The sequence below is a fragment of the Phyllobates terribilis genome, unplaced genomic scaffold (genome assembly GCF_046119375.1).
Source record: "Phyllobates terribilis strain yellow unplaced genomic scaffold, ASM4611937v1 Scaffold_1__5_contigs__length_1240528914, whole genome shotgun sequence".
In the NCBI taxonomy this organism is placed as follows: Eukaryota; Metazoa; Chordata; class Amphibia; order Anura; family Dendrobatidae; genus Phyllobates; species Phyllobates terribilis.
In genome coordinates this window covers 1,056,751,417-1,056,772,017 of record NW_027362761.1, presented here as the reverse complement: position 1 = coordinate 1,056,772,017, position 20,601 = coordinate 1,056,751,417, and the positions used below count along the sequence as shown (strand labels likewise).

At 40.7% G+C, this 20,601-nt stretch overlaps 1 protein-coding gene across 12 annotated transcripts in view; it reads left to right on the top strand.

Annotated features, from left to right (window-relative positions):
* The window catches only part of PCM1 (pericentriolar material 1), a 138,342-nt gene that overhangs the window by 54,441 nt on the left and 63,300 nt on the right, over positions 1-20,601 (top strand). For all 12 annotated transcript variants that reach the window (XM_073645381.1, XM_073645384.1, XM_073645385.1 and 9 more), the window contains 6 exons: positions 5,939-6,116; positions 6,793-6,902; positions 8,157-8,373; positions 10,378-10,570; positions 12,271-12,450; positions 16,693-16,850. In XM_073645381.1, the coding sequence (XP_073501482.1) occupies positions 5,939-6,116; positions 6,793-6,902; positions 8,157-8,373; positions 10,378-10,570; positions 12,271-12,450; positions 16,693-16,850 (1,036 nt within the window). The remainder of the gene's footprint in view (positions 1-5,938; positions 6,117-6,792; positions 6,903-8,156; positions 8,374-10,377; positions 10,571-12,270; positions 12,451-16,692; positions 16,851-20,601) is intronic.

The window sequence follows — 20,601 nt, the reverse complement described above, 5'->3', positions numbered from 1 at the left end:
CAAGAAATAGGCTGAACTCGATGGACGCTTGTCTTTTTTCGGCCTTATAATCTATGTAAACTATCTATGTAAGACTCAGACTCCTAAAATATATAATAAATTGGGTACAGCAGTACAATACAGGATGTGCTGTAAATGTTTCCATAAGAATTTGTGAAAGTTATGAAATGTCCTATAAATGTCTGTTCTGTTCCTGATCTAAGGATCTCGGCTTTTAGTGGAGATGAATCTGTGCTGCACTTTATGTACACGCTCAGTAGTGACCAGGGCTGTGGAGTTGGAAGTCAGGGAAATTGAGAAGTCTGAGTCCATGGTTTGGCTTACTCTGTAGGCCTGATTTTCCTGCTATCTGCTTTTTAGTGTTTTAGGCTGTGTGCCCACTATGCGTTTTTCAAGCGTTTTTGATGTGGAATTTCCGCAGCAGAAAAGCTTTAAAAACGCTTGGTAATCCGTGCCCCATGACCCCCAATGAAAATCTGCATGTTCTGTGCCCATGCTGCGGATTTTTCTTGCAGAAAAATCTGCATCATGTCCATTATTTGTGCGTTTCTGCATGTGGATTTGAGGACCCAATGGACTTGAAAAACGCAAGTCAAATCCGCTTGTAAAAACGCTGCAAAAAGCATGTCAAAAACGTGTGTAAAATCCGCAAGCATTTTTGACTGCCAAGACCATGCAGAAACGCTGCAGACCTTTTCTGCTTCATTTCTGCATCGTGGGCACACAGCCTTACTGTTCATTGCTTGTTGCCAAGAAGATAGGCCATTGCTGCTGTCTTGGAGTAGTGGCTGAAAATGTGCAGTTGGTACATGAGGATTTTACAGTGTAGCTAGCTGTCTCTCTACAACCCTTTTTATTTTTTATAGAATGTCTCTTGGGAGTGTGTGGTAGTCCAGGAGCAATTATATATTGCGTTACCCCAACTCCCCGCTCATAAATGTGACCCAGGTGCTCCTCGTGATCCCTCCCCACTACTTCTTAGCGCTTCTGCATTGACAGACAAGATTGCTTCACACCGCAGCGGCGGCAATGCTGTTGACCTGAACTTGTAGATGAGGATGAACCCCTCGCCCACCCCTGGAACTGCTTCCCCACCCCTCAGAATCAGGAAATTGGGAGGTTGGGTGTAGTGGTGCACTTGAACAACCTTTGTACCATAGTTGAATTTGGAGCTATTGCTTTACAGACTGACATTCAATGTTGCTAATACAGGAATAGCCTGAGCTTATTGCTTTAACAGGCCACTTTTTTTTTTCTTGATGAAATGCATGTAATCCTGTGTTTTTGAAAATTTATTTTATGGCACTGTGCTTTGTTAAATCAATTTCAGTGAAGCAACAATTTTTTGAGTGGGAATTAAAATGTTATCTCAACAGCAATATTCTAGCTCTCAAGTTTTTTTCATCTGTACGTACTTTAAAAACTTTGTCTTTGTGGGCATCCGCTTTCTCTCTTTTTGACAGGAGGCCAGTCTCTTTCTGCCCCTCTGTGTTGTAACTTTACCCAAATGGAATACACTTGTTTTAAAGGAGCATTTTAAATTCTTGAATTGCTTTCTAAAAAAAAAAAAAACATCAAAATAGACATGTTTGCAATTGGCTTGCTTTATATATCTGCTGTCATTCTCCTGCAATGACAACTTTTATCTTTCATAGTGTTTCCATGAAGCTCAGCCACTAGTGCCTGTCCAGACACTAGTCAAGAGAGGAGTAGTTAAATTCCACCTCCCTCCCTCTCAGCTCCTGACTAGCTGCTGTTATAAATCTTGCAAAATCAATAGGCCTTGGCAGCTGCTTCTCTCGGAGCAGTTCTTCTTACTGCTGTTCTCAGCTCTCACTGTCCCAAGCTGTGTTCTTGTTCAAATGCCATCTCTATGTTCTGTGATAAAGTGACTTGCTCTGCTCTCACAGAGGCAGACACTGGAAACACTCTCTTGTGTTAACTCCCTGCAGGTTTATTGGTATATGGCATAAACCTCAGCAGGGTTTCACAAAATAAACACGTCCTCTCTACATTGCATCACTAACAATGCTATGGGGGCAGTGTACATAGCAACTAGGATGTGACAGGTTCCCTTTAACTTGCCTATCCACACCCTGAGGTGGAGAAAGGTGGGAAGTCGTTCACCATTTCTCAATGTCATTCACAAAAAAAAAAAAAACACTCCCTTTTAAAATGGTGGTTTAACGCATAACATGCTGGATGAAATGTGTAGGTTTAGTTCACTGAAGCTAGTAGCCGCAGTGAAACACGTCTCCCCTCACATATATCACCAGTGACTCTGTCACAGTGTAACTGCAGTGACAGCAGTGCACACTCCAGAACAAACCACTGATGGGTGAATTTGTTATAGCAGAAGTTGTGCTGAGATTTATAGCTTTACTAACACCACAGAACAGCTCTGCTACTCACCAGGACTGTCACTTAAGGAGGAGAACCTGCCCTGCTAGAAACCATGAAGTAAGAAGACTGCATAGCTCTGAGCTGCTCAAGAGAAATTTGAGAATACTCCTTTAAGTGAATGAGTACACTTTTGTATGTTCTTATAAATTAACAGTAAAAGTGAAGATGTATCTTATTAGAAAAAATGACTCTTCCTAATTTATCAGTCACTAATTCTCCTGCACTGAACATTTCCGCTCAAAAACTGTTTAATGCCCCATTCCAGTCTATTTTTTATTTGCCTCTTTGTTGGGCATCATGTGTAGGTATCATGAAGGGAATAGTGTACACACTGGTCACCGTCTTCTCCCTTTTTCTGCGCTGTTCCGGTCTGTTGTCGCACCACATGACTGCATTTGTGACCTGCTGAATCACTCTGTGTGGAGCAGAGGCCAATTTTTTTAATTTTCTCAATGCAAGTCTATGAGACTCAAAACTTGGCTGAAGGGCCTGGTTCTGGGACTGACTCCGCACAGTGATCCTGCAGGTTACAGATGAGGTCACGTGGTGCTGGGGACTGGAACTCTGCTTAAGAAGAAGACAGCAGCCGGTGACTCACGTGTCTAAGTGTTATGAAGGTAGTATTAACCTGCATATACAAAAATTAGTCTGAGTGAGTCTTTAAATCTGTTTACTGTGAGGGATCAAATTACACCTTTTGCATATAGAGGTCTATAGAGTGGAGGGGTGAGAAGCCGGAGCAAGACATTAGCAGAGGCTAACTGATAAAGCGTCTAGCCTAGTGCAGGGGGAAAGTGCTAAACTGCAGGATACCAGCCCTATAATACAGTAGCTAGGAATAGTGTTGCTCCTCATGTGCACATACATGACAGGTTATTCTGAAAAGTTACTTGAAAGTGGAAATATACTGGAAAGATGAGTGAGGTGAGTCTTCATTTCTAATATTTTGAGTCTTTTTTTTTTAGTATTGATCTCAATGTTCCCTTCATTTTTCATACTGGTTGTTCAACAGATGAAAATAGGTTTTGGAGTGGCTAAGGCTGGTATTATACAAAAAAAAAAAATCCAAAACACAATGTCATGCGCTGAATGATTCCCCTGTAACCAGTGTTCTAGCGCTTTCCGATCTCTCCTTGGACGGGCAGGAAATGCCTGCTCAGACCATCGCTGGCTAAGGAGGTTCTCCAGTCTGACGGAATTAGGAGGGAAGTCTATCGGGTTCAGTGATTGCTGTTTTGCCCACTACTATAGCTCTAATATTGTCTCCAGTGGTAGCATGAAGTACAAGAAAAATTGTTTGTGGCCTTATTTTTTTGGCTCGGGAAATATTTGTTGGTGGACTTGTGTTGCGAGGTTCATGCAGCTCTTTTGGTATGTGCACATGACGTCTGTTTCCTGGAACCCGCCTGAAAAAGCGCAAAAAAACTGTAACAAGAATGAATGTAATGCACCGCAATGTCATAACGAGTTGCTGTGCACATGTTCCGTCTTCTGCCTCTTCTTTTAACCACTTATGGCTTTGAAACCATGAAGCGGCTACAAGAAGCGACTGGTCAATTTTTATGGCTACTTATGCTTGGAAAGATGCTCACTAGTTTATACCGTATATAGAATTTGGAGGGAAAATGACGGCATCCGTAAAAACACACCCTGCGTTTTCCTGAAGCGTCTACGCCTTGGAGACCTTGATGGATATTCCGGCAGCTAAAAAATGTTGTGCACATAGCCTTGAGGTGAAATTGACAGGACATGCAAACATAGACCATTCAGTCTCTGGGAGCGGGGCAGAGAGAAGCCGCTGGGGGAACCGCCTCATTCGAGACTTTATCGGCATATAGTTTCCAGTTGTCTTCTCAAAGTATGTTTTACTCTAGGACACCGCAGCGTTTCAGTGTGTAACATACACGGCTGCCATAACTGAGCCATTGACTGATCTATGTTTCCCATAATTCGGACTGCACGAATCTGACGACAAGTTTCACACTGGCCGGTAGAGGATACATTAGGAAACTGCTCCTGGCATTGTAGCCTATTATCTTAGCTTTATGGACTGTATAGAATAATAGAATGATTTTATTATAATTAGATGGTGTAGGAGAGTTAGGCTATGCTCACACTTGATTTTTCTACACGTCTGAGATATTCCCTGCCTTGTCCTTAAGTCTCCAAGCGTATCCTAAGAGATTCTTACCTTCTTTTTCCACTGTATAGGAAAGTAGAGTATTAAAGGAGTTTTCCCATGAACAAAAGTTCATTTTAATCAATAGATCTTAGAATAATAATAAAGCCTTTCTGCTTATCTAATTTTTTTGGACCTACTTATGCTGGCTTTTGGACCATGCAGTAAAACAGGTGAGCTGAAATATTAACTCTTTCTGCATTAGAATAATAATAATTTCCACAATTGGATGTGTTTAAAAAAAAAAATAAAAAAATGTTCCTGTGCTGAGATAATCTTAGACATGTTCCCCTGCTGTGTGCTGTGTAATGGCTGTGTCTGACCGTGCAGGAACATGGTCTGATCATACCACATCTCCTGGGCAGGGGAGGGAGCAAAAGACTATACAGACATTACAGCAGGGGATCACAGCTGATTCTTTCTTTGTAGTAAAACATTGTTTAAAAACAGGGAAATGTTTTACCTCACAAAAAGAATCCACTGTGATCCCGTGCTGTAAGGCTGTGTGCCCACGATGCGTTTTTGGTGCGTATTTGCAGCACGTAAACGCTCCAGAAACGCATTGCATACCTTATCCCATGACCTCCTATGACATTCTGCAAGTTCTGTGCACATTGTCCGTATTTTTTCTGCGCAGATTTTACTCGCAGAAAAAATACGGACATCACCAATTCTTGTGCATTTCTGCATGCGTATTTGCCTATACAATGCATTGGAAAAACGCATGGCAAATACGCATGCAAAAACGCATGTAAAAAACGCATGCGTTTTCCTGCCAAGGAGATGCAGAAATGCTCAGGAAAATTTCTGCTTCATTTCTGCATCGTGGGCACAGCCTAATGTCTGTATAGTCTTTTGCGTCCTCCCCTGCCCAGGAGCTGTGGTATGATCAGACCATGTTCCTGCACGGTCAGACACAGCCATTACACAGCACACAGCAGGGGCACATGTATAAGATTCTCTCACACAGGAACATTTTATTTAAACACATCTAATTCTGGAAGTTATTATCATTCCAAGATCTATTGATTAAAATGATGATTCGTTCCATGGAAAACCCCTTTAAGCTTTCCTATGCCAAGGGACATAGTGTGGATTACAGGATAGTGACACTATATGCACAAGTAGGCATCGGTTTGCATGTGCCCTGTGATTCTCTGTAAGAGATCGCTGTACTCAATCATCACCTCCTGAAGACTAATAACCGTTTTCTGCCAGTGAACTTCCATTTTATTTGGCTGCCATAAGTGCACATATCTTGCTGTATAGCTCTCCTGGAAAAATAATGAAAACCAAATGTCAACATCCTGAAAAACAAACATTCATATTTTTATAATTTTGGTATTTTACCTTTAGGCAATAGATCCTCAGCAGGAGGCCAAGGAAGAACTGAAAAATATGAAAAAACAGCATGCACTACTGACACGAATGCTACAGCAGCAAGAGCAACTTAGGGCTTTAAAAGGAAGGCAAGCGGCTCTCCTTGCTTTACAGCACAAGGCTGAACAAGCCATTGCCGTGATGGATGAAACTGGTAAGTGGCTGTTTTGGGGTACAGCTAGTAGAGCTTTCTTGCACCTGTATGATCACCTCATAAGAACGATCCTATTCAATGACTGCAAACAAAGTTCTAGAGAATTTTGTAGAAATAGCCTGTTTAGTTTTTAATGGTTTTCGCCCGTTTTTCATTTGCACCTTACTCTTTTTTTTTCTTCTAAAGTCTACTTTAAATGTGTTTGCCTGTTTGTATGTATTCTCCATGTTAGTCATTGTGGCGGGGTTTGGGTTTCCCGATGTTCTCAGCTACCGGTAATTAATCAATTGGGACTTTTTAAAAAGTTTCAAAATTTTGGTGCAAATGTGTTCCAGTATTCCCTGGAGTAATTTTATTTATGTAGGAAATTTTGTTAAAATTTCATGACTTTTTTGAGCTATAAAGTTGCAAAAAATGTCAGGCGAAAATAGAGCATTTTCTATTTTATGGGGCGCCATTTTGAAGAATTTTCCTCAAAAAGTCAACGAATACTATAAGGAAAAAAATGTAATTAAAAAAGCAACAAAAAAACAAATGCTCAATTTGGCCCAAAATATAATACAAAGAATGTTTAGTTTGCTTCTACCAGAATAAACATTAACGTTACAATTTTCGATTCACTTTTAATAAACCCGATTAGCTGTTTATTTTTTTAAAATTTCTTTTCTGGTCTCAGTTGTCACAGAAACAACAGGAAGCGTGTCTGGTCTGAGTTTAACATCGGAGCTAAACGAAGAACTAAATGACCTGATTCAGCGCTTTCACAACCAGCTGCATGATGCTCAGGTACTGCATTTATAAATTATGTATATATTTGATTAAAGGGGTTGTCCCCTTTCAGAAAGTTTTCTTCTTTCTTTAATTAGAAAAAAAAAAAAGCACATTACTCAACCTCCCCAAGTCAAGGACTGAGGCTTTGGCACTGCTTCCAGTATTGGCTTTGGCTATGATGCCAAGTCGGCAGTGTGGTAGCCTGCAGCTCTAATGGGGCTTTCTATCTACATGGGCAGAGCCACTGAGCATGCTGATTGGCTGTCAACACTGTCACAATGACGTTGGCGCTGCAGCCAATACCGGACACAGAGAACAGCGTCAGAGACTTGGCGCTGGATTTGGGGAATGTGGTTAGTGTTTTTTGTTCTTTTTTTTTGTTTTTGTTTGTTTTTACTTCTGTAACAAACTGAAGCTGGAGACAAAGATTTGATGTATCCACTTGTTTCTGGAGAAGTGTGATATAAAGAGAACCTGTCATCGGGATCATGCCTGTTAAACTAAAGGTATATGAATAAATGCGCTGTTAAACTGAGTTTAATCGGTACCTTCCGTGTAGAAATCCGGTGCCTGATTGTTGTTTATCATTGGAAGTTTGGGTGCAGTAAGCTGTTTGTGCATTGGGGTGGGACTGTGGGTAGTGTCCTCGGCTTTGCCATGGCCCCTCTGCAGCCTCTAGTGTCCGTATTTTACGGTTTTAAATTTCACGCCAGCGCAGTCTTAACTGACACCGGTGCCATTTTCCTGACGCCCACCGCTAGATCAATGTGTGCAAGCGCTGCCCTTAGCGTGAAATTTAAAACGGTAAGATACTGAGACGAGGCTGCGGAGGGGCTGCGGCAGAGCCAAAGACTCTACCCACAGTCCCACCTGATGCACGAAGAGCTTATTGCACCCAGACGTCTAATGATCATTAACAACCAGGCTGTGGATTTCTACACTGAACGTACATATTACACAGTATACCAGCGCCGTTATGCCCTTACCTTTTAATTTAACATGTGTGATCCTGATGACAGGTTCTCTTTACGCTCCTTTACATTTGAAAGACTCCACTACAAACACCTGATATTTCTGGTGGCAGACAGTGTTACATGGTGGACTTTCACATTAATGGCTGTCCATGTAATACATAGACAATGAAATCACTAGAGATTCTGGTTTTTATTGTGTTTGTTATAAACATGTGATCAGGTGTAACCCACAGAAGATACTTATCTGCAGCTTTTTCCTCCTATTCATTTGATTGTATTGTTTGATTGCTTTCAGAGTCCCCCAGTTCCAGATAACCGGAGACAAGCGGAAAGCTTATCACTTACAAGAGCAATTTCCCAAAGTGTAAACTCGTCCATATCGGAAGCTGCTTCTGATGAAAGGGGGCCATTTTTCAGTAAAGTGGGAGTGTTGTTAGAAAAGAAACAGAAAATGGACTCCATACTGGGAGAACTGCATACACTACAGGATCACCACCTGAATAACACTACATGTAAGTCCACAGAAGTGCTTATTGTAGCGTCTGTGTCTAATTTTTCAGCACAATTTTCAATTACATTCGTAATGTACATATAACTTAACTAGGTATTACTACTGCTCCTGAGTCACAGATGGTATCATAGTCCGTCATAAAGCACAACTTTTATATATATATATGTGTATACTACCTCTTGAAGCTCATCAAGAGAATGCCAAGAGTGTGCAAAGCAGCCATCAAAGCAAAAGGTGGCTACTTTGAAGAACCTAGAATATAAGACATATTTTCAGTTGTTTCACACTTTTTTGTTAAGTATATAATTCCACATGTGTTAATTCATAGTTTTGATGCCTTCAGTGTGAATGTACAATTTTCATAGTCAAGAAAATACAGAAAAAGCTTTAACTGAGAAGGTGTGTCCAAACTTTTGGTCTGTACTGTGTATGTGTATATAATATATACACACACAGTGGGGGAGATAAGTATTTGATCCCTCTGGCAAACAACACTTAATACTTGGTGGCAAAACCCTTCACAGCAGCCAGATGTTTTTTGTAGTTGATGAGATTTGCGCACATGTCAGGAGGAATTTTGGTCCACTCCTCTTTACAGATCATCTCTATATCATTAAGATTTTGAGGCTGTCGCTTGGCAACTCAGAGCTTCAACTCCCTCCATAAGTTTTCTATGGGATTAAGGTCTGGAGATTGGCTATGCCACTCCATGACCATAATGTGCTTCTTTTTGAGCCACTCCTTAGTTGCCTTGGCTGTATGTTTTGGGTCATTGTCTTGCTGGAAGACCCAGCCACAACCCATCTTCAATGCTCTTACTGAGGGAAAGAGGTTGTTGGCCAAAATCTTGCTCTACATGACCCCATCCTTCTTCCCTTCAGTACGGTGCAGTCGTCATGTCCTCTTTACAGAAAAGCATCCCCAAAGTATAATGTTTCCCCCACCATGCTTCATGGTTGGGACGATGTTCTTAGGGTTGTACTAATCCTTCTAATGCCAAAGAGCTCAATTTTTGTCTCATCTGACCATAGCACCTTCTCCCAATAACTCACAGAATCATCCAGGTGTTCATTGGTAAACTTCAGACGGACCTGCACATGTGCCTTCTTGAGCAGGGGGACCTTGCGGGCACTGCAGGATTTTAAACCTTTTAAGGCGTAATGTGTTACCAATGGTTTTCTTGGTGTCTGTGGTCCCAACTGCCTTCAGATCATTAACAAATTCCCCCCCCTTGTAGTTTTAGGCTGATCTCTCACCTTCCTCATGATCAAGGATACCCCATGAGGTGAGATTTTGCATGGTGCCCCAGATCGATGTCGATTGACAGTCATTTTGTATTTCTTCCATTTTCTTACTATTGCACCAACAGTTGTCTTTCTCACCCAGCGTCTTACTTATTGTTTTGTAGCCCATTCCAGCTTTGTGCAGGTCTATGATTTTGTCCCTGACATCCTTAAAAAGCTCTTTGGTCTTGCCCATGTTGTAGAGGTTAGTGTCTTATTAATTGAGTCTGTGGACAGGAGTCTTTTATACAGGTGACTATGTAAGACAGCTGTCTTTAATGCAGGTAACCAGTTGATTAGGAGCATCTAACTGGTCTGTAGGAGCCAGAACTCATAATGGTTTGTAGGGGATCAAATACTTATTTCTCACTGCAAAATGCAAATAAATGTATCCAATTTATACAATGTGATTTTCTTGATTTTTTTGGGGGGATATTTTATCTCTCAGTGTTAAAATTAACCTACCCTTAAAATTATAGACTGTTCATGTCTTTGTCAGTTTTTTTTAACATGTGATTTTTACACTTGCAATTCAGATGTACAAAACTAAAATAAGCTAAAGACTTCAAATTCTTACGACTTTTCCATTAATGTCCTGCAGGTCTGGTTTATAATATCTGTTGTAGCTGAGCATAAGTACAAGATGGACAGATGTATATGTGTTCAATGGTACAGAAGAATAAAATACAATGCAGTCTACAAACCCAAATCTGTTTCATCAGTTGCAGGTTCTTCAGTCTCTCCCCAAAGGGTTTTGGATCAAAGAAGCACAGGTTCTACTTCTTCTGCTAATCCTGTATCAGATAAAAGAGCATCAAACAGTCCAGCCAAAGCCGCTGCTGCCACAGCATGTTCTTCAGCTTCCATGAACGGAAGTGAAGACGAGGAAAACCAGAACCCTGCAGAAAAGCTGAAGTACGCTCCATGCCATCACCTACATGTGATATAGTAACCAAGAAATTGCTATTGCCTAAACACCTTCTATTTGCCTACACAGTCACCTGCTCTCCATCTCTGGTTCTGGTGTAGTTGCACTATACATTTGAGTCTGGCAACATTGCACTTCTAATATACTAAATAACAATATACTTTATATTGTAGTGTTTGTTATAAGTAAACAATAGCACTAAATAACATGCAAATCTCAGCCGAAACGGTGGGAATAAACAAAAAATAATAGGTATTGCATGATTCTCTACTATTAAAAATATTTTTCCATTGCAGTTAATATGCAGCTTAACAAAAGGTGCACAGTCTACAAAAAAAATCAGCTGCATGTGGCAGGACCATTGCAAAGGCAGCTGTACAGAATTACTAGTAATTACCAAACCTGATAAAGGAATAGGACTTATAAATAATACTCATTCTGTGCTTTATTTTTGCCTTGGTAACTGTACCACTATATATTATGTCGACTATTGAAAAAAAAAAAAAATGTACACAATGTGACTTTTTTTTTTTCTGGCCTTTTGTAAAGAAATGGCACCGTTTGCCTATTTTTATACAGTTACTTAGAGTAACTGTTTTAATTTCATACACATACAAATTAGCAACTTTATAATATATTTTATCAGAGAAATCCTCTTCTTTCTCCTGCTGGACTGATCTTTCACCCCCAGTTCATGGGGACAGTCTGCGTTCAATAAGGACATATATTCCCATTGCTGATACACAAGTGGTAGGTGGAGCATTTGACATTTTGTAGATGAGGCAGAGGCAGACACACACACCTTTTGCTGCAAGTTCTCCTGAATCAACAGTTGCAGTTCTCCATAGAAGTTTATGAGCACCAACTTCACCTCTCCCATCTCTGTAATGGGAAGCCAGATTTTACTCTTTAATGTGCATAATTGATTTAAAAACAAACATTTAAATGACTGTTCCATTTTAACAACGATGTGTCAATGTTACTCCTTCACTGAGGCCTTAAGGACACAAATATTTATACACAGTGTGTTAATACTTAATCAGTTGCGTCTCAGTGGACTAAATATTTCTGTATGCCATAGTGGCATGGTGATGCATTCAATGTACACTACATTCATTATCGTTAAAGAAATATTCCCGTCTTTATAGATGGGTATTGTCGTAAATATACTTTTACTGTTTTGCAACCATTCTTGAGGTATTAATACTTTTTTCTTTATTGCTGGTTGTCTAGGAGACCGACCATTGCTCTCTAACAATGGTGGCTTACCACACAGAGTGCTTACATGCTCTTTGCTATTAAGCTTGTACATGCAGCTTTGAAGCTGACTGGGATCACCAGGGCACACTCTTATCTCCTAACCCTGGCAGCTTCAGAGCCGTGCTTACAGGCACTGTGGTCGGTCTAGACCATAAGCTTTAAAGAATAGTATTAATATTTCAAGAATGGCTGCAAATTTTAATATAAAGTAAATTGCGAAAGCGCTAGTTTTTACAAGCACTATCGAATAATCCCAGTCTGTGAAAATGAGAGTAATCCTTTAAAGTTTGGCACCAGCTTTAAACAATGTTATGTTTTTTGAGAGGTAAGATTTGAGTAGTTGTTAACCGTTGTGAAGGATCTTTAACCCATTTACTCTTAATATGGCTTTCATGCTTACACAATAATTTTTTTATTTTTTATGTAGGAAATTGAAAGAAGTTCGTAAACGGTTAAATGAGCTGCGGGATTTGGTCCGCTATTACGAGCAGACATCCGATATGATTACTGATGCTGTGAACGAGAACACTAAAGATGAGGAAGATGAAACTGAGGATTCGTGGATTGAATCTGATCAGGAGGTTGATCAGCCAGTTACCAACATCAGGTTAAATTCCTTAATATATCCCTATACTATGCTCTGCTTCACATAGGGATTTAAAAAAAAAAAAAAGTTAAAATAGAATTTGAAGAATTAATAAAAGTAATTATGTAGGCACAAAGTATAACCTAAAAATGTTCACTGATCAAAGACCTCAAAGGGGTTGTCCAGCCTCCTTCACTTCTGTATCAGCAGGGCTCGGTGATGACTTTCTCTGCACGTATCGTACATTAAACATATTGTTACAGCTGTGAATCTTGTAAAATGAAGCAAAAACACGATTGTGCCCTTTTTAGGGGTTCCTGCCAATCTCCATTTATTTTTCTGCAGCAATTACTACTGCAACCAATCACTGGCCTCAGCAGAGATGTCTGTGTGCAGCCTGAGACTGCTGAGGCCAGTGATTGGCTGCAGCAGTTACTTCTATTTGTAACGCTTGATCGATGCAGCAAGGTAGATGGGGACGACCAAAGAAGTGGTGCTGGAGCAGTGGTTGGATAGAACGTGAGTGATTTTTTTTTTTACCATTTCCTGCTTCACCTCCTTACCTGTGCAACCAATTTTCATTTTTGCACTTTTTTGTTTTTGTCCCAGTCTTCTTCCTAGAGCCATAACTTTATTTTTCCGTCCACATACACGTATAAGGGCTTGTTTTGTTGCTGTACAATTTGTAGTTTTGAATGACACCATTCATCTTACAATTCAGTATACTGAAAATCAGGAAAAAAGTGTGGTGAAATTTAGGGAAAGAAAATGCAATCCCGCCATCTTTTTTGAGTTTGTTTTTACGGCATACATTCTATGATATACTACTGTGAATCATATGATTACAGCCATACCAAACTTGTGTAGTTTTTTTTTTCTTTTATGTGGTGAAAAAAATCAGAATTTTAGTTAAAAAAAAAAAAAAATTTAGTTTGCGATGCCATTTTTCAAGACAACGTTTTTTTGTTTTTTTTCTCCGATTGAACTGGGTGAGGGCTTATTTTTTGCATGACGAGCTGACCGTTTTATCGATAACATTTTTGGTTATACACAAAATTTTGATTAGCTTTTATTGGATTTTTTGGAGCAGGGGGAGGAGTAGTGACCAATAAGTTGCATTTTAGACTTTTTCTTTCTTTCAGCATTTACTTATCAGATTAATTTTATATTTTTGTATATCAAACTTAATGCAGAAAACCAAATGATTAATTTTTTATATTTTGTACATTTTTTTTTTTTTAACTTCCATTAGGCTGTGTGCCCACTATGCGTCGTTTAAGCGTTTCCGCAGCAGCAATTCTGCCGCAGAAACGCTTAAAAAACACTTGATAGAAGGTCTGCCATATTCCCCAATGATTAATCCGCATGTGCTGTGCACATTCTGCGGAAATTTCCTCTGCAGATTATCATTGCGGAAAAAAACGCAGCACTACCAATTATTTTGCGGAATTGTGGCGTTTTTGCCGCCATTGACTTGCATTGAATCGCACTACATGTGCACATGCGGATATTAAGCGATTCAATGTTCGGATAGTACCCGGGTCTGGAGAAGAGGAGACTCTCCTCCAGACCCGGGTACCATAGTACCTGTAAAAAAAAAAAAAAAAAATATTTAAAATTAAAAAACACATTATACTCACCTTCTGATGGCCCCCCGGTCTTCTATCCGGTACGCCTTGGATCCCCGGTGGCTCGCGATGGAGTAAAAGGACCTTCCATGACGTCATTCAGTCATGTGACAGGTCACGTGACCGCTGACGTCGGCGGTCGCATGACCTGTCACATGACTAAATGACATCATGGAAGGTGCTTTTACACCACCGCGAGACACCGGGGAGACCGGAAGCTTCAGTGAAGGAGACCGGGGGACATCAGAAGGTGAGTATAATGTTCTTTTTAATTTTTTTTACCGTTTTTATTCTTTTTTTTTTTAACTAACGTGTTCACACTATATAAAACCCATGCCGGTTGCATGGATTTATATAGTGTGACCAAGTTGTCGAGCACTTTTCCAAGTGATGCTAAAATCGCTTGACAACCCACATGTGTAAAACACGTGAAAAACGCTTGTCCCTGGCTGAAAAAACGCATGTACAATCCGCATGTACAATCCACGTGCGTTTTTTCTGCCAGGGAGATGCGGAAAAATCTGGAGCATTTCTGCATCGTGGGCACATAGCCTTAGGCTGTGTGCACACGTTGCAGATTTGGTGCTTTTTTGTTTTTTTTCTGCTCGCATTTGTGACAACCTGATGCCAACAAAGTGAATGAGAAACCTGAAGTGTCATGCACACGTTGAGTATTTTTGACTTGCAGATTTGGTGCCGAAAATAATCTGCAGCATGTCAATTCTCTGTGCGTTTTTTTGCCTACGTTTTTCATCCATTGAATGCGCTGAAAAGACAGAAATTTCTGCAATCAGTTACTCAATGTGTGCACATACCCCTAAAGGACTTGAATCTGTGATCATCTGACCACTTGTACTGTGTACTGCAATACCTTTGTATTGCAGTATATAGTGTAAATATCGGTCTCCTTTGAAGCTCAGTATATAGTGGAGCTTCAGGGAAATACCTAGATGGTGACTTAAACTACAGCTAGCCTGAATTTTATCTGTGTATTATTATTTATTATTATAGCGCCATTTATTTCATGATGCTTTACATGTGAAAAGGGGTATACATACAAAAACAATTACAATTAAAACGTGACGGCAACTGGTACAGGAGGAGCGAGGACCCTGCCCGCGAGGGCTCACAATCTACGAGGGATGGGTGAGGACACAGTAGGTGAGGGTAGAGCTGGTCGTGCAGCGGTATGATGGAGAGGTGGTTACTGCAGGCTGTAGGCTTGTCGGAAGAGGTGGGTCTTCAGGTTTCTTTTGAAGGTTTCCACGGTAGGAGAGAGTCTGATTTGTTGGGGTAGAAAGTTCCAGAGTAGGGGGGATGCACAGGAGAAATCTTGTATGCGATTGTGGGAAGAGGAGATGAGAGGGAAGTGGAGAAGGAGATCTTGTGAGGATCGGAGGTTGCGTGCAGGTATGTATGGGGAGACTAGGTCACAGATGTATGGAGGAGACAGGTTGTGGGTGGCTTTGTATGCTATGGTTACGATTTTGAACTGTACTCTCTGGGCAATGGGGAGCCAGTAAAGGGATTGAGAGAGAGGAGAGGCTGGGGAATAGCGGGGGGACAGGTGGATTAGTCGGGCAGCAGAGTTTAGGATACATTGGAGGGGTGCAAGAGTGTTAGAATGGAGGCCACAGAGCAGGAGGTTGCAGTAGTCAAGGCGGGAGATGATGAGGGCGTGCACTAGTGTTTTTGCAGCTTCGTGGTTGAGGAATGTGGGCATTCGGGAGATATTTTTGAATTTGAGTCGGCAGGAAGTGGAAAGGGCTTGGATATGTCGTTTGAAGGAGAGATCAGAGTCCAGGGTTACCCTAAGGCTGCAGCTTGCGGGACTGGAGAACTGCCATTGACTATGATAGATAGGTCAGATGGGGGGATTGAGTGAGATGGTGGAAAGATGATGAATTCTGTTTTATTCATATTAAGTTTTAGAAATCTGGCAGAGAAGAAGGTTGAGATAGCGGACAGACATTGTGGGATTCTGGTTAGTAGGGAGGAGATATTGGGTCCAGAAAGGTAGATCTTTGTGTCGTCGGCATAGAGGTGATAATGAAAGCTGTGAGACTCTATGAGCTGTCCGAGGCCAGAGGTGTAGATGGAGAAGAGCAGGGGTCCTAAAACTGAACCTTGGGGGACACCGACAGATAAGGGGCGAGATGAGGAGGGGTTATCCTGTCCTATCCAAGGCCAGTAATATTAGATGTAATTTTAAAGAAAGGAAATCCCCTGCAGACTCTGTATAAGAGCCATCACTGCAGTCCCAGCCATTAATTTTTTTTTCTGACACAAAAGTAACATTTGTAGAAACAAGCAGCTTTACAATGCACCTCTTATAAGAAAAATGCTCTTTTCTCAAGAACACAGGGATTTTTAGTTCTATGGTTTACTGTTGTCGAACTCTGCTGTCTATGAAGGATTGGTGATCTCTGCTGTAAAGCAGATTGCTGGATCTGTACAGCTCCAGTCCCCCTGTGTTTCTCTAGTGCTGCAGAGGCAAAGCTTCCCCTGCTTGCAGCAACAGGAGAGCACACAGAGGAGATCAGGGTTAAAATCCAGATCCAGACTGTCATTCCTGAGAAGCATAAATAACAGGGATAACCTGAGGGTTCATTCATTCATGTTTTTTTTCTTTCAGAAACCCCCAACGCCTGAGTAGCTGGGGACCAGTAAACGGCATCACTAATTCACAGTGTGGCGTAAATAACAGAGATGAAAGGCCATGTAATACTGATTGTGAAATAAATAACAGGTCTGCAGCGAATTTAAGAAGCCTCAATGTATCATCTGCTTTAGGTATGCTTCAGTGCACTATATTGTGAATGCCTGTCTATGTAAGCTAATGCTGATTACCTCGGCCACGGACTTCAGCAATGTGCATTATCAAATTTTCAAGGTGGTTAATACTGCTCTTTCCCTTGGTCTAAATCTTAACATCCATGTGAGAGTTACCATCTGAGAGACTTGGACTGATTTTTCTTAACCGCTTCCCGACCGCCCACTGTAGATAAACGTTGGCGCTTGCTGGGCTCTGTGCAGCGCCGACGTTTAAAAACGGTGGGTGGTCTCACAGCGCTCAGGACCCCCAGGGTCCTGCAAGCGCTGCGATTCCGGTGCAGAGCGTTAGCTCTGACAGGGGACATCATCGAGACCTGATTGGATCAGGTCCCAGTGATGTTAACCCTTTGCTATGTTCTACATGCCGCGATCTATAGTGATCGCGGCATATAGAAGATAGAAGGAGGAGAGGGGGTCGTCTTACTTACCTCTCCGACGACCCCTGATACCTTCCAGGACCTGGGGTTGCTATTGGCAGCTGGAGGTCACATGACCGCCTCCAGCTCTGCCATATATGGTGTCCTGCCTGGCTCAGCCTGCAGCTGAAGCCAGGCAGGAGACTGACTGTGAAACAGTCAGCGAAGATCTCATGTAATGTAATACATGTCTATTACATTACATGAGATCAGTGATCAGAAAAATAAAAATTAATGTCCCATACAGGGACTAAGTAAAAATGTAAAAAAAAGTAAAAAAAAAAAAAAAAGTTTTTAAACTGTTAAAAAAAAAAAAAATCACAAAATAAATAAAAATAAATAAATAAAATATTAAACCAATAAATCCGTATATTTTTACAAAACCAAAAAAAGTACACACATTTGGTATCGCCGTGTCCGAAACAACCCGAGCTATAAAACTCACACTAATTAACTCTTTCTGTGCACACCGTAATAAAAATAAATAAAAAAACGGAGCAAAAAAATATGCTTTTTCATCATATCGCCAAACAAAAAGTGGAAAAAAATGCGATCAAAAAACAAAATAGAAATAAAAATGGTACCGCTGAAAACATCATCTTGTTCCGCAAAAAAAAAAGCCGCCATACAGCTCCATCAGCCGAAAAATAAAAAAGTTATAGCACTCAGAATAAAGCAATGCAAAAAAAAAATATTTTTTTTTATAAAATTGTTTTATTGTGTAAAAGCGCCAAAACATAAAAAAAAATACAGTAAGTGTAGTATCGCTGTAAACGTACTGACCCGAAGAATAACGCTGCCTGACCACTTTTACCACACGCAGAACGGCATAAAAAAAACCCTCAAAAAAACAATTCTTGAATTGTTTGTTTTTGTTAATTTTACCTCCCAAAAAACGGAATAGAAAGCGATCCAAAAATGTCACGTACCCAAAAATGGTACCAATAAAAATGTCAACTCGTCCCGCAAAAAACAAGCCGTCACATGACTGTCAGCCGAAATATGGAAAAATTATAGCTCTCAAAATATGGTGATGCAAAAACTAGATTATGCAAAAAAAAGCGTCTGTGTGTGACAGCTGTCAGTCATAAAAACCCGATATAAATCTGGTATATCTGTAATCGCACCGACCCGAAGAATAAAGTAATCTCATCACTTATACCACACGATGAACGGCGTAAAAAATAAATAAAACCAATTCTTCACCTGCTACTGATTTGTTTATTATGTCCCCAAAGATCGCAGTAAGGCCCTGCTCACATTTATCCTGCGCTCTGCGCTGAGCGCTTACACCAGAGTTTCCGTGTAAATCTCTGAAATACGTGATTCAGCCGGAACCCATGACGGAAGATTCCCTGTAATGAGGCAGATATAGGCCACTGTGGACGCCGTCTAGCCTGAGATCCCACGGTGTCATTTTTTTTAGGCGTGCATAAAAGTGCGGTTGGCCACAGTTTTGTGCACTTCTGAAAAAAAGGACACCGCTAAACAGAGGCCAGACGGAGTCCAGAGTAACTCTGCTGCCTCATTACAGTGAATGGATCCCGCAGGGGTTTCATCTGAATTACATCACTTGGAAATTTAGATGGAAACCCCGATGTAAGTGCTCAGCCTAGAGCGCCGGATAAATGTTACGTAAAATGTTCCCAATAAAAGCTTCAACTCAGTCCTCAAAAAAAGCTAGTCCCCACTCAGGTCCGTCATCTGTTAAAAATATAAGGGACTTCCAAGTTACTGGTAGCAGAAAGGCTCTGGAAAAGCAAAATGGCCCTTGCCCCCCAAAAGAAATTCAGAAAATTTTGTGCTCCCAAATCCAAATGCCTATTCTACAATAATTTGTTCTCCAATTGTCAAATAGCACTCCGTCCCCCCCAGATCTCGCCGTATGGCTGAGCGGTACGATACAGCCACATATGGGGTATTGCCACTTTTAGAAGAAATTGTGTGACACATTTCGGCACCATTTTTACCCATTGCCCTGTGTGAAAATTTAAAATCTGAGGGTAAAACATTTTTTTGTGGTAAAAATATAATTATGCTTTTTTCACTGCCCAATGGTATAAATTTAAAAATTAAAAAATACTCACTACTTCCCTAGATGAATTCCTTGAGAGGTGTAGTTTACAAAATGGGGTCACTTGAGGTGGTTTCTGCTGTTAGGGCATGTCAGCGACTCTTCAAATGTGACATGGTGTCTGCTGCCTATCCCAGCCAACATAGAGCTCCTTTCTCTTCCGAACCCTGCCATACACCAAAGCAGTGGTTTTCCCCCACATATGGGGTATCGGCGTACTCAGGAGAAATTGTACAACAAATTTCATGGTGCAATTTATCCTGTTACCCTTATGATAATACAAAATTAGGGAATGAAAAACATTTTTTATGGGAAAAATGTGAAAATTTTATTTTTACGGCTCAATATTATAAACTTCTGTGAAGATGAGTTCCCTAAGGGGTCTAGTTTCCAAAATGGTGTCCATTGTGGGGGGTTTCCACTGTTTAGGCACATCAGGGGCTCCCCAAATGCAACATGGCGTCCGCTAATTATTCAAACAAATTTTACATTCAAAAAGTCAAATGGCGCTCCTTCCCTTTCAAACCCTGCCATGCGCCCAAACAGTAATTTGCCTCCACATATGGGGTATCGGCGTGTTCAGGAGAAACTGCACAACAAATTTCATGGTGCAATTTTTCCTATTACCCTTATGATAATGCAAAATTAAGGGATGAAAAACGGTTTTGTGGGAAAAATGTGAAAATTTTATTTTTACAGCTCAATATTATAAACTTCTGTGAAGCAGCTTGGGGTTCAAGATGTTCACCACACATCTAGATAAGTTCCCTAAGGGGTCTAGTTTCCAAAATGGTGTCACTTGTGGGGGGTTTCCACTGTTTAGGAACATCAGGGGCTCCCCAAATGCAACATGGCGTCCGCTAATTATTCAGACAAATTTTACATTCAAAAAGTCTAATGGCGCTCCTTCCCTTCCGAACCCTGCAGTGCGCCCAAACAGTGGTTTTCCCTCTCATATGGGGTATCAGCACGCTCAAGAGAAATTGCACAAAATAATTTGGGGTCTATTTTTTCCTGTTACCCCTGTGAAAATAAAAAAAATTGGGTCTAAAGTAACATTTTTGTGAAAAAAGTTAAATGTTAATTTTTTTCTTCCACATTCCAAAAATTCCTGTGAAGCACCTGAAGGGTTAATAAAGTTCTTGAATGTGGTTTTGAGCACCTTGAGGGGTGCAGTTTTTAGAATGGTGTCACTTTTGGGTATTTTCTGTCATAAAGA